General features: G+C 41.1%; 1 protein-coding gene across 7 annotated transcripts in view; it reads left to right on the top strand.

The window, feature by feature from the left end:
- cita (citron rho-interacting serine/threonine kinase a) overlaps positions 1–13,134 on the top strand; it is a 36,925-nt gene that overhangs the window by 16,208 nt on the left and 7,583 nt on the right. For 3 of the 7 annotated variants that reach the window (XM_034584874.1, XM_034584876.1, XM_034584877.1), the window contains exons 17-37: positions 188–328; positions 459–587; positions 1,067–1,162; positions 1,754–1,870; positions 2,542–2,651; positions 3,084–3,258; positions 5,057–5,254; positions 5,485–5,538; positions 6,119–6,316; positions 6,617–6,810; positions 6,902–7,037; positions 7,178–7,282; positions 7,537–7,677; positions 7,908–8,015; positions 8,171–8,363; positions 8,901–9,062; positions 10,438–10,575; positions 11,107–11,287; positions 11,373–11,464; positions 11,647–11,751; positions 11,948–12,117. In XM_034584874.1, coding sequence (XP_034440765.1) covers positions 188–328; positions 459–587; positions 1,067–1,162; positions 1,754–1,870; positions 2,542–2,651; positions 3,084–3,258; positions 5,057–5,254; positions 5,485–5,538; positions 6,119–6,316; positions 6,617–6,810; positions 6,902–7,037; positions 7,178–7,282; positions 7,537–7,677; positions 7,908–8,015; positions 8,171–8,363; positions 8,901–9,062; positions 10,438–10,575; positions 11,107–11,287; positions 11,373–11,464; positions 11,647–11,751; positions 11,948–12,117 — 2,943 coding nt within the window. Of the gene's footprint in view, positions 1–187; positions 329–458; positions 588–1,066; positions 1,163–1,753; positions 1,871–2,541; positions 2,652–3,083; positions 3,259–5,056; positions 5,255–5,484; positions 5,539–6,118; positions 6,317–6,616; positions 6,811–6,901; positions 7,038–7,177; positions 7,283–7,536; positions 7,678–7,907; positions 8,016–8,170; positions 8,364–8,900; positions 9,063–9,899; positions 9,924–10,437; positions 10,576–11,106; positions 11,288–11,372; positions 11,465–11,646; positions 11,752–11,947; positions 12,118–12,477; positions 12,523–13,134 lie in introns of all 7 variants that reach the window. The other 4 variants (XM_034584873.1, XM_034584878.1, XM_034584872.1 and 1 more) reach the window with 3 other exon arrangements.

Genomic DNA, 13,134 nt, shown 5'->3' with positions numbered 1-13,134 from the left:
TTAGAGTTGGGAGAACCTCTTTTCTCCTGATAGTATGAGAAGCAGATCAACAGTGGTTGGCTTGCTCTGGGTCTCTTTCCAGAGAGGCTTTTTTTTGCAATATCTCAGGGGACAGGAATTGCTCAAGCATATCACGAGGTTTGTCTGGGGATCCACTAAAAGCCTTTGAACTCTTGACCTCCCCCAGGCAGTGAAAGCGAGCACAGAAGCAACGGAGCTGCTGCAGAATGTCCGGCAGGCCAAAGAGCGTCTGGAACGTGACCTGGAGCGTCTGCGAGGCAAAAGCGACTCCAGTGACACTTTAAAACGTCGCCTCAGAGAGACAGAGGTATCACACTAAACCTACAATGTTCAATGATTAAAAAATGTTTGGTGTTTGTGATTGGGCGGCCCCAACAATTAACCCTTGAGAAATTGTCAGTGTGGTTAGTTTTATGTTATTATCTTCGTTGTGTAAGCAGGAGGGCAGGAAGACCCTGGAGAACCAGGTAAAGAGGCTGGAAATGGTTGAGCGGCGGGAGAATAAGCTGAAAGATGACATTCAAACCAAATCCCAGCAGATCCAGCAGATGGCTGAAAAGATCCTGGTGAGAGAGCTAAAGATAAGGCTCGCTAATACTTTGCCCCACTCCACCCCTAATTTCACCCCCCTCTGCCCACCTCTCCTGTTCATTCAGCCCTCTCCTCTATCCTCCTCACTTATCTTAGAGTACACACTCTCATTAGACAGTTCCATGCTAAGTGAACTCTAAAATTGGTACTAGTTAACAAGCGTCAGTAAATGTATAGATTTAAACAGATATAGGATTTTAGCAGCGTCAGCATGAGCAGGCAACGCTGCAACCGACTTGTGGATTTCCAGCTTTTCTATGCAAGTTTCTTCGTTTAATTTCTTTTTATGTTTTTGAATTTAGATTGTAGATATTTTTCAGTAGATTGTGTAATCATGTTTCAAGGACTTTAACCATGGTGGTTCTTGTGAATAATACAACCACAGAATTTTCTTTTGAGTATATTTTATTGTGTTGAATGTTTCCAGTTACCTTTTTGATTCTACATTCTCCAGGAACTGGAGGACAACCTGCGAGATGCCCAGTCGACAGCCCAGAGAATGGAAACCCAACTGGTTCAGAAAGAGAGGCTTTTTGAGGACAAGATCAAGGTGGGAATGTATGATATATACATCAGGACTGTAAATGATAGATAGATAGATTATTTTATTGTCCCCATAAGGAATTTGTTTTGTTTTTTTGCAATAATCCCAGGACATTTTCCACAGACAAAATACTACAGAACAGCACCTCCCCACAGACTTTTATAAGACCCTTCAACTCCTACATTCATGATTGTTAGGTTCAACTATTACTATATAATGTATTAATTTTTCCACTCTATTTATATAAAATAACAGAAACCCCACTCTTTATGATGTAGCTCATTTTAACAGCCTTGGAGACTACAGTCTATAAATGATGTTTGATGACCCTGGACTGTTACTTTAAGCTAGTTGTACCTGATGGACTGCCAATTGACTGTATATGTTTAAGAAGTAATTCCTTGTCAGTGCTGCTATTTTAAATCATTGTTGTGGAAGATGTAAGTCGGAGCTGCCACATGTTTTACAGTGAGACTTGACACCACACTAATTATCGCTTCCACACCAGGTTACAGCCATGTCAATTTGCTTTTGTAATGCAGCAGATTATAGACTTCAAACTAAACATGAATATGTCTCATCTTGTGTCTAATCAAGGTTCTGGAGACCCAGATGAAGGTAGACCTGGCTGACAAGGAGAGCCTTGAGGCCAGAAGAGCCCAACATGTGGAGGAGTCCAGGGAGAACTGCAAACTTATCAGTGAACAGAAAGCAGTAAGGAAACACAGCAGTTTTTTAAAAAATGTTTATACACCTTGTTATTTGCTGCTAAACTGAGGGATTAAAATATTTCACATTGTCAAATACATTTTTATGGAATTATCTTCAGCAGCAGCGGTGTATGTTTTTTTCTCTTCTTTATACTAAGCAAGTCCAATGCACTATGTGAGTCTCACTTGGTGAAAGTTTGTAAACAAATGATCCCTTTTCATTCACCTCTGAAGTTGTTCTCAGAGTTTGACAACTAAAATCTATCAATGTTTTTCATTCAATTCTTAGTCTGTAATTTGCTATTGTGGTGCAAATTGTACCGGACTTTACAGTGGGATTACATTGTAGTATACTTCATGTTGCACTATAAAGCCTTGGCCCAAGCCCTAATCTGGTTAATGTGGTAGAATTGAAGCAGTTAAGAAGCTTTTAGAGGTAGTCATCTGACATTGACAGTAGACGATTCAAGCAACACCTTAATGGACTCTAATAGGATTTTACTGGAGTACAGAATTCTGTTTCCTGTAAAAAAAAAAGTGCAGCTCAAATATATGCATCCCAAGGTTCTTAGTAGGATTTGGCTGTCAATCAAAGTGGAATATATGAGTACTGCATTTGGAGCGTGTTTGCTGGGATGTGATTTCAACTAATGTTGCGTCTCCCTCTTCCTGCAGACCATTAATGCTATGGATTCCAAGATGAAGAACCTGGAGCAGCGCATCGCTGAGCTGTCAGAGGCTAACAAGCTGGCCGCTAACAGCAGCATCTATACCCAGAAGAATATGTAAGTTAACTAGACCATCTGCCCACACTGTGCTTTCATGAGTGCCCACACTGGCTGTGTCTTGGAGTCTGCATCACTTCATTAGTGTACATGTTTGTGTACCTTGGCTGATCTATCTCCCTCGACAGGATAACTGCAAAATAAAATACAGGAAATAAATCTTTAACTTATTGTAACTTAAAAAAGTTACATAACATACATACTTTAGTAAGTATAATGTACATATTGTCACCTAAATTTACAAGTTTTTGTGTACTGGATCAGCTACAGTATATTGAACACAAAGGTGACTTTGAAAGAAACCTTTTGGCTGACATTACTAATTTGCATGCCGCTTAAAATTCTCCTCTAGAGAACAATATGAAAGACTAAACAGTCTCAGACTCTAAACAGTCAGTATAATGGGTTTGTGTGGGTGTTGTTTTTGGTCAGGAAAGCCCAAGAGGAGATGATCTCAGAGCTACGGCAGCAGAAGTTCTACCTGGAGTCTCAGGCAGGGAAGCTGGAGGCCCAAAACGCCAAACTGGAGGAGCACCTGGACAAGATGAGTCAACAGGAGCAGACCAAGAGGACCCGACTGCTGGAGCTGGAGAGCAGGCTGCGGGAGGTGGGGCAACAGGAAACTGGAGATAAAATGCCTCATTTTAAGTAATACACAGTGGAGCATTACTCATTAGTATCCACAAAAGGGATTAAAGAAGCTGAGCAGCTACCAAGCTCAGATCCCTTTCAGATAAAGAGCTAATTAAATAAAGCAGGACGACAGTGGCACCTCTGAAAAATTTCCATTTAGCCTTCACACAAGATAAAGTTGCTGGTTTAGTGGTGTATTAATATTAGTTCTCTAGGATGATGTAACTGCATTGACTGACAACAGGTGAGAGAATATATTAAAACTAATGAAAATATAACGGAGATCCCGAGACATCCCCAGGCTCGATGAGATGCGATCCCCCCCAGTGTGTTCTGGGTTTCCCCCGGGGCCTTCTACTATTTGGGATTACCTGGAAGATTTCAAATGGAAGGTGCCCAGGAGGCATCAGATGCCTGAACCACCTCAACTGACTCCTTTTCTACACACGGAGCAGTTTCTACACCACAGCAGCTCCTGCTGAGCCCAGCTGCCCTGCAGAATTCACTACCATAAGTTCATGACCGTAGCAAGGGTTGGACGGAAGATCAGCTGGTAAATCGAGTGCTTTGTTTGTGGCTCAGCTTACTCTGTACCACAACAGTCCGGTATAACGCCTCCTCTTTCTGACACTTCCCCAAGTGCCTGAATAATTTGTCTTATGAACTGACGTTAGACAGTCACCTGTAAATATTTGAAAATACATTAAAATCAAGTCATAGGTTTAAATAAATAAAAAAATAGAGATACACCACAAAACCCATTAGCTCTGTACCTATTCTATTAAAAGAAGTTTTGATATAATTGAGGACCACATAGCACCGCCCCCTCGCTCCTGTTTGAGGGCTCTCACCCCCCTGGTGGGAAGTCTCATAGTCGTCATAGCTCAAACTCCATACACTCTTCCCCACTGAGATGTGACATATAGACTGGCACTAATTACTAACCTCTCTCCAGCCTCACCTAACAACACACAAACATACAGTCCTCTCACACACACTCACACACACACACACACACACACACACACACGTCTACTTTCAGTTCTATCAGCAGTCCATCTTTATAACTCTGAAACCTATGAAGAAGCTTAATGCATCCTTGTGTGTTTCAACTTTTTTTTATTTGAGAACACTTCCAGCACAGTGTGTGTTCTTTTAAAAATCTTGAAAGGTCTCAAATTTAAACTGGGTCTTTTTACATGATCTACTTTTAGATTTCTCTCTGCTTCCCCAGTTTTGCAATTTCAAACTGAATTTCTATATCTGATATTTGGACTTATATCCCCTGTCATCTTCTAATTAATCTAATTTTGTCCTAATTCTTATACTGCAGATTCAGTTGGTTTTAGTTGGGGTGATTTTTTGATTCATAATGATAAACATATTAAGGATTTCTCAGTTTTGTTTCTTTTAATGCCTCTTAAATTTAACAATGGCATTAAAACGTTTCTGACAAGTTTTGAAATTGGCTGTAACCTACTGAAAGCAAAGGTAGCCTCTGTATAATTTTAGATGTAACTGCAGGTTTCACATTTATATCTGTAATTTTTGGGAAATGGTAGGACTACAGAGAGATGTTGTTTTCTTCCATGTTGAATTTAACCATTTTTTAAATTGACTCCAATTTCTAAATTGATGTCCAATAACATCTACCATCTGGTCCCCTGAGCAGGTTAAACGGATCTGTAAATTCAATACAAATACAATCTGTTCATGTCTGATTTACATTTCCATATACATACAACATTCACACAAGTCCTGCCCTCTTGTAGATGGGCCTGGAACATGAAGAAGAGAAGCTGGAGATCAAGAGACAGGTGTCGGAGTTGACCTTGTCTCTGCAGGAGCGTGAGTCTCAGATTAGCAGCCTGCAGGCTGCACGTCTTGCCCTGGAGAGCCAGCTGCAACAGGCAAAGACCGAGCTGGAAGAGACCACCGCTGAGGCTGAGGAGGAGATCAACGCCCTCAGGGTAGGACGCAAATGCAAACACAGTGTGCAATTAGAGTCACTCATAGCAATGCAGGTGCACATACATACTGTATAAGTGTATTTAGTTGTCAACAACCGCTATCTTGCTTGCAGTTCAGATCATGTTTTCAATCTGCTCTGAATAATGGTGTCAGCAATAAATAATTCCTCATGATTCTTTAGCAGTCCGATGTTGTATTTTTGATCTTCATTTGCTTTTGTTTCTTATAGAACCACAGAGACGAAATTCAGCGCAAGTTTGATGCCTTGAGAGACAGCTGCTCAGTAAGTGTTGCTGCAGGCTTTTGTCTCTGCTCTCAACAGCAGCAAAACAATCTCTGAAAGTTTCCATGCAACCTTGTAATTGTGATTGTTTAAGTGCAATTACAAAACTTAGTATTAATTTAGAAATGTAGTTACTAAATGAAGTATTTGGCAAGAAAACACAGCTAGATTTCATAGAGGATGCCCTAGTTGTACTTGTTAATTTTGTATTCAATTTTATTTCACTTACAATTTTGTATTTTTGATCTCAATTATTTATGTTACTGGTGCTGATACGTTTCCCTCACAAAAAACCTCCAGTGTAACCGAACAGTTCCATTGCCATTTAAAACATTTTTTTTAGCCTTCAGCTATTAAATAAAAAATTTAGAATTATTTTTTGGACATTTACCCCGCTTAGTGAAAGAGACTTTCTCAATCCTACGTGCTAAAGATATGTCTCTTACTAGTGAGAGTTCAATATTAGTACTTGACTATATTACTCAAATGATTATTTTACCTTGGCCTTTTTTAACAGATACTAAAATACCTTTTCATTTCGATAAGCAAGGCTAATGTCCTTATGTTTGTATTCCCTCAGGTGATCACTGACCTGGAGGAGCAGCTTACCCAGCTGAGTCAGGAGAATGCTGAGTTGAACCGCCAGAACTTCTACCTGTCCAAACAACTTGACGAGGCGTCCGATGAGAGGGAGGACCAGCTGCAGCTCAGCCAGGAAGTGGACAGGCTGAGGAGGGAGGTGGCTGACCGCGAGATGCACCTCAACAACCAGAAACAGGTAAAAGGACACTGAAATTCTTAAACAAGGCATGAAGCACTTGAATGTAAAGAACTAATTACCAACAGAACATCATATTAGTAGATATAGTGGGAAGTTAAACAGTGTTGTTGCCAGATTACATTAAGTTTTTTCTTGCTTTACCTATTTTCAGATCAAGGAATCATGTAATATTGTAGTCTCATAGTGAGACTGTGAGCTGTGACTGAAACTGACAGGCAGGAGGCAGCAATCACATGCTTTGGCTGAAAAACAACTGAAAGATGTTCTTTTTAGTCATTCTTGTGTTGATCTTTCTAGAACATTGAGACACTGAAGACAACATGCAGCATGTTGGAGGAGCAGGTGGTGGAGCTGGAGTCCCTAAACGACGAGCTGCTGGAGAAAGAGCGGCAGTGGGAGGCTTGGAGAGGGGCCCTGGAGGACGAAAAAAGCCAAGCTGAGAGACGCACAAGGGACCTGCAGAGACTCCTGGACAATGAGAAGCAGAATAGGTAAGATTCAAGCAGTGTTATAAATTAGAACGACCGCTCGGTGTCATTAAGTATATCCATCAAGATGTATTAACCCTGTTGCTGTTCACAGGATGCGTGCAGACCAGCGCAGCAGCGAGTCTCGCCAGGCAGTGGAACTGGCCGTCAAAGAGCACAAAGCTGAGATAGTGGCCTTACAGCATGCTTTGAAGGAGCAGAGACTAAAGGCTGAAAGTCTGTCTGATACTGTGAGTCACTAATGTCCCTATGTCTTCAACATGAACCCCAATCTTCTGTCCATGGACTGAAAAGTCAACAGATATTTGTGTCCCTTCTGAAGCAGAGTAAGTAGCTGCGTTGTGTTTTGTTTTAACGTGCACTCACACAGCTCAATGATCTGGAGAAGAAGCACGCAATGCTAGAGATGAACGCCCGCAGCTTGCAGCAGAAACTGGAGACCGAGCGAGAACTGAAACAGAGGCTCATGGAAGAGGTAAAAAGTCAAATATGACCACCCTATATAACATAACTGATTAAATATAACTTATATTTATGTCCCCTATAACTCCTTAAAACCCAGGACCAGGGAGAGTACTTTTAATCAGCTGTTAAAGAAATGTATTCAATTACTTATTTTGTTTGGAACGTATCTCCTCTTATTTGAGTTAATTTGTGACCACTTTGAAATATGACACATTTTTTTATTTAAATCTGTATTTAAATATCTCTGTTCTGGTGTTTCAACAGCAAGGGAAACTGCAGCAGCAGATGGACCTGCAAAAGAGCCACATTTTCCGCTTAACCCAAGGTCTGCAGGACGCCCTGGACCAGACTGACATGCTCAAGACGGAGAGAACTGATCTCGAGTACCAGCTGGAGAATATACAGGTGTGAAGTGCAACACATTCGTAATTTGATGAAATACAATGGTCTCCTGGGAGAAAATGAGTCATAGTGGGATATTAGAATAAGACTGATGATGTGTGCAAGTTACAAGGTATCCCAGTGAGACCAAGATGATAAAGTAAGTAACTAATTCATGTCTTCTCAGAGGAAATTCTTTTAAAGTTTTCTCCAGAGGGATTTTTTTCTGAAATCCTCTGTTTTCCTTCCTGCAGGCTGTGTACTCCCACGAGAAGGTGAAGATGGAGGGGACCATCTCCCAGCAGACTAAACTCATTGACTTCCTCCAGGCGAAAATGGACCAGCCCACCAAGAAAAAGAAGGTCTGAAAATATTTTGCATAAACTATAAACCATATTAAATTGATAATCATCTTAAATTAAAAGCTTTGTACGTACGGTTGTGTTCATGTGCAATATAAGTAATGACATCTGTGTATCTTTATTAACCAATTCAGTTCCGTTTCTTCTCTGAACAGGGTATATTTGGGCGGCGGCGAGAAGATGTAGGTACCACAACTAACGGAACGCTGGCTCCACAGGCCCAGCCGGCAGTTCCCATGCAGTACAGTGACATGAAACTGGCTCTGGAGAAGGAGCGCTCAAGGTGTGCAGAGCTAGAAGAGGCTCTGCAGAAGATGAGGATAGAGCTACGGTCCCTCAGAGAAGAGGGTAGGGACACAGTACTCTTACTGCACCAAATATAGCATTGTCTATTATGTCATATATCTTAATGGCATCTCCTGGCCAGCTTAGTCCTGGTGCAAAATGGTTAATCTTCCATCCTTCTGGGATGTTGTGCTGCAGTTAACCCTCGATGATAATCCTCCCATAGATATGGGCAAAAAGTCCAAACACAACAGTCCTATAATCAATACTTTGTTTGTGTGAAACTTGGCTTTTAAATGTTGTTGACACTGAGCCACAGAAGAGTTGATTTAACTTTTTTTTAAATCAAAAATCATACCTTGATAAATTGAGGCCTGCCATTTCAGATGAGAAATGACAACCAAAGTCAGCTCCCTTATCTCTTCCCAGTCATCTTGTAATAGAGTTGCCATGACAGCATCCTGCTCCTCCATTGCCTACACCTGTCATGTCTGATAAGATCTATTTCAGACTCTAATTTGTTTGTTTTTTTGGTAATGGAGCCAAATGTAATATCACTGATCTAATATTGGGTTGATTTATTTGCTTGTGGTCACACAGCTGCTCATTTCAAAGCACAGGAACATATGGCTCCTTCCACTCCGGCCCAGGCTCGACACCAAATCCTCATGTCGGCCATTGTCAAATCCCCAGAACATCAGCCCAATCCCAGCAGCCTGCTCAACCCCTCCACCCGCTGTAAGGAGATGTCCACACCTGAAGGTTAGTCACACACACCAAGATGCACACAGACTAATAAACAGACAGTCAAGTGACGCTCATGTTGCCCTCAGCTCATCACTGTCAATTTGAACCTGGGTTTTGAAGTTGATCACCCTTATGCTATCGGTGTCGACACAATTGGGACTCCCTGTTCACATGTTTTATTTACGTGTTGTGTTTATGTGTGTGTTCTTTCTATGGCCTGTCTCACCAAGCAGGATTATGAAGTTGAATAAAATTGGATAACATCTGTTCAGCACATGTTAAACCAAGGACACAGAAGCAAAAAGAGCTGTTTCAGGTTTTATTCACTGCGTTTATCCAGCTAACGTCGTAATCCTGCTTGGGCCTGTCTCACAAAGTAAGAATAGTGGATTAGCCAGGTAGCACTGGTTTTAATCCAGGCTTTCCTATATCACAAAGCTAAACCACAACATTTTTTGGGGTGGTTGATCACCATGGAAACTGAACCTCGTATTACATATAATCATAGAATTGTGGCAGGTTCAGTGACTCATATCAAAATGTGCAAACAGCTCGTCTACTAACAAAGCTCTGTGGGAAAAATAGCAAGCAACAATTTGAACAGGATCTTCTGATGAGAAAATTAATGATCTGTAATCATGTGCAACTGAATCTCTAAACACCATGGTGTCAGTTGTTATGATAACATAAAATACTGTTATGATAAACTAAAATACTTGACTTAGTGATTGATATCACTAAGTCAAACTTGCTTTGTGATTCAGACCCCTGACTGTCTGCGTTCCTTTACTTTCACCTAGCTATTGTTAGACTGCTCTCTCCTTTCTGTCTCTTTCCTCTTGCTCCTCACAGAAAAGAGGAGGGTCACCTTTGAAAGTAAGTTAGCAGTCACCACAGTGCGTCTCCTCACATGCATGAGCTCATCTACATGCATCATGCATTATAAAGACATATTAACAAAGTCTAAATCTGTCTTTTTGTCCTTTTGTCGCGTAAACCATAACTTGACCAAATATTTGTCTCGTAAAGGTCAAGTTTGGCGTCTTCTTTCTATTTATTTTTTTCAGCCTCATTCCTGGAGTCATGATTTAGATAGCATATGGCAGTATAGGCAGCTTTCACCCAGGAGTATTTTAATTTACCCCATGCTCATTGGCATGCATTATATAATTCTGATTGACTTTTTAAAAAAATAGATTCATATGCCTTTTGTACCTGCAATCAAAAGATTCAATTCATTTTCAAATTGCCCCATGCTGCTTGAAAAACTGGAACTCATCCAATTTTTGCAGATTTCTGAAATGATTACTTGTGTAACAAAATGTTATGGTACCATGATTCTCTTTCAGTAACTCCTCTCCCTGCCCGCTTCTTCCTCTTTGTATCGTAGAATTTGGTCGTCGTGTGAAGGAAAGAATGCACCATAACATCCCTCATCGTTTCACTGTGGGCCTCAACATGAGGGCTGCCAAGTGTGCCGTCTGTCTGGACACTGTGCATTTTGGACGGCAGGCTGCCACTTGTCTAGGTCTGTAGCTGTGAATACCAAATGTGAAGATATTTCAGGAATATTTATTGGCCGGCTCTAACGAAATGCTGGAAATAGCTCTAGTTGGGTTGCCATCGAAATCGACTCCCTCACGTGATGGAATCTGATTTTTCTTGTTTTAGCTGTCCTTAAAATTTCTACTGTTTTGATTATTTCCCAAGCTTTAAGTCTGGAGACAGTGCAAACGTACTCATGGAAATGTGGAAACACCATTGTCTTACTCTTGTCATTGTCAATATTGTGATAACGGCAATTAAATCAAAGGATTATAGCTAGAGTGGCATGGGTTATTATAACCATTAAATCATACAAGCTTTAATGGTGATAACCCCACCACTTGATGCTTTTTCTATTTTCAAACATGATTCTCTAAATATTTAAACAAAAAGCAAATAATAACTCCCATATTAATGATTAGTGACTTGACAATGACTAGTAAAGGAACTGTCTAATAAATCCATATTAACATTCCTTCACCCTCTCTCTCTCTCTGTCTCTGTCTTATTATAGAGTGCAACACCTTGTGTCACCCTAAATGCTCACCGTGTCTTCCGGCCACCTGCGGTCTGCCAGCCGAGTACGCCACTCACTTTTCTGAGGCTCTGTGCCGAGAAAAGGCGAACTCGCCTGCGCTGCAAGTCAAAGAGGCCAGTGGGCATGTTCGCTTAGAGGGATGGATGAAGCAGCCTCGGTAACAATCTCAGTCCTTCTTTAACGTTTGCCATATGTTAAATACACAGCATTGAATGTGTGTACCTCTGTGTCTGCTCACATAGAAATGGAAAGCGGGGTCAGCAAGGCTGGGAGACGAAGTACGTGGTGCTAGATGGAACCAAAGTGTCCATCTATGACAGTGAGCCCAGAGAGGGTCAGTACTTATTTTTTATAGCAGTTTTTTTTATATATTGATAAAATATCATTGGAAAATACTTATTTCCCAATCCAACCCCTAAATCAAACATTCTGTCCCAATTTAACCAGTTATGTTTCCACGGAGATCAATACAACAGAATTAAAACAATAATAATCATGTGGTGGGTTTTCTTCTAGACTGTATGACACCTGAGGAGGAGTTTGAGCTCTGTATGCCTGATGGAGAAGTGACAATTCATGGAGCTGTTGGAGCCTCTGAGCTCATCAACACGGCAAAGTCAGGTAACAGATCAATATCAACTAAACCTGCTACCTTCAGCCTATTGTAGGAGTTTAAGTGCATCATCCTCTCCCTGTATTTTAAATTGCAAATATTACATAATTTTTCATCTTATTCCAAAATATAACAAAAATGTTGACCATTCTGCTGGGATGTGAAAGAGAGCCGACCAGTTCAGCTTTGTGTGTCTGTACACAGACATCCCATATGTGTTGAAGCTGGAGTCACATCCCCACACCACCTGCTGGCCAGGCCAGTCTGTCTACTTCATGGCTCCCAGCTTCCCTGACAAGCAGCGCTGGGTGGCTGTGCTGGAGTCTGTGGTGGCTGCTAGCCGTGGATCTAAAGACAAAGTCGATTCCGATGCTGTAAGTTTTTCGACTGTATATTTAATGTTTCTGCTTGTGTCAGGCCTGATTGGGTTCAAGAGTTTGCCTATTAAAGGTGTAAGACAGACAAATTCGCTTATTACAGTTTGCACATATCAAATAGTAATGTAATCCGAGGGTGGCTGTATTGTTTGGTGTGATTGGCTCAAATATACTGAATGCCTCCATTAAACATCAGCCAGTGCCTTCACTTCTTTTTCTCCCCCTCCCTCTTCTTTGTCTCTCTGCATGTTCTCAACATCAACGTCTACTATTTGTGTGTTGTCATCGTCTTTCTTGATGTGGTTATACTGTGCGTGTGTATCTCCATTCAACTCGGTTGTGTGGATCATATTATAGGCAGGTGTTTCTAAAAGACAGAAGAACCTATCCCCTCTGGTTCAGGTACAGTAAGTGGCTGCACGAATGCTTGGGCTTCAGTCAGTCGACCGACCGACTGAGCATGCAGTAGCTGTACACATATGCGCATTAAACACTGACACTGTTCAGTGCAGGTCATCACAGTTTAAGGCTCAGTGACTGAATATGGTCCAATGGAAGAGCCGCCCTTTGAAAAACTGCTAAAACCACACATAAAACTTACATAGTGCATGGATGTGAATAGACTCTGCTGTGCACCTTTGGCCTGGTGTCATACGGTTTGTTCTGGCATGCTTGCTTCTGCAAAAGCCATGCGCTGCTTCAGCCCCTTTGACTGAAACACAGACACATGTCACACTCCTGAAGCGACCTGAGCTCAACATCAGTCTGCAGACTTCTGTTGGTTTTGTTGGTGTTTGTGTTTATTGCTGTTAAGAAAAAACTGTTTGTCATCTCTCTTGCGATCCTGTGCAAAATGATCCTTTAAAATAGTTTAGGATATTCTCAAAACTGTACTGCTACTACGTTTCTTAAATCTGCCTCTTTATTCAAATATGCATTTAAATATTTAATATGCAGTGTTTCCCCTTAAGGCAGAATATACTACATGGCTAAAATTATTATAACAAAATCAGT

Source organism: Hippoglossus hippoglossus, chromosome 5 (assembly GCF_009819705.1).
Source record: "Hippoglossus hippoglossus isolate fHipHip1 chromosome 5, fHipHip1.pri, whole genome shotgun sequence".
Taxonomy (NCBI): domain Eukaryota; kingdom Metazoa; phylum Chordata; class Actinopteri; order Pleuronectiformes; family Pleuronectidae; genus Hippoglossus; species Hippoglossus hippoglossus.
The sequence above is the reverse complement of the archived record's forward strand: the minus strand, read 5'-3'. Positions and strand labels throughout refer to the sequence as shown.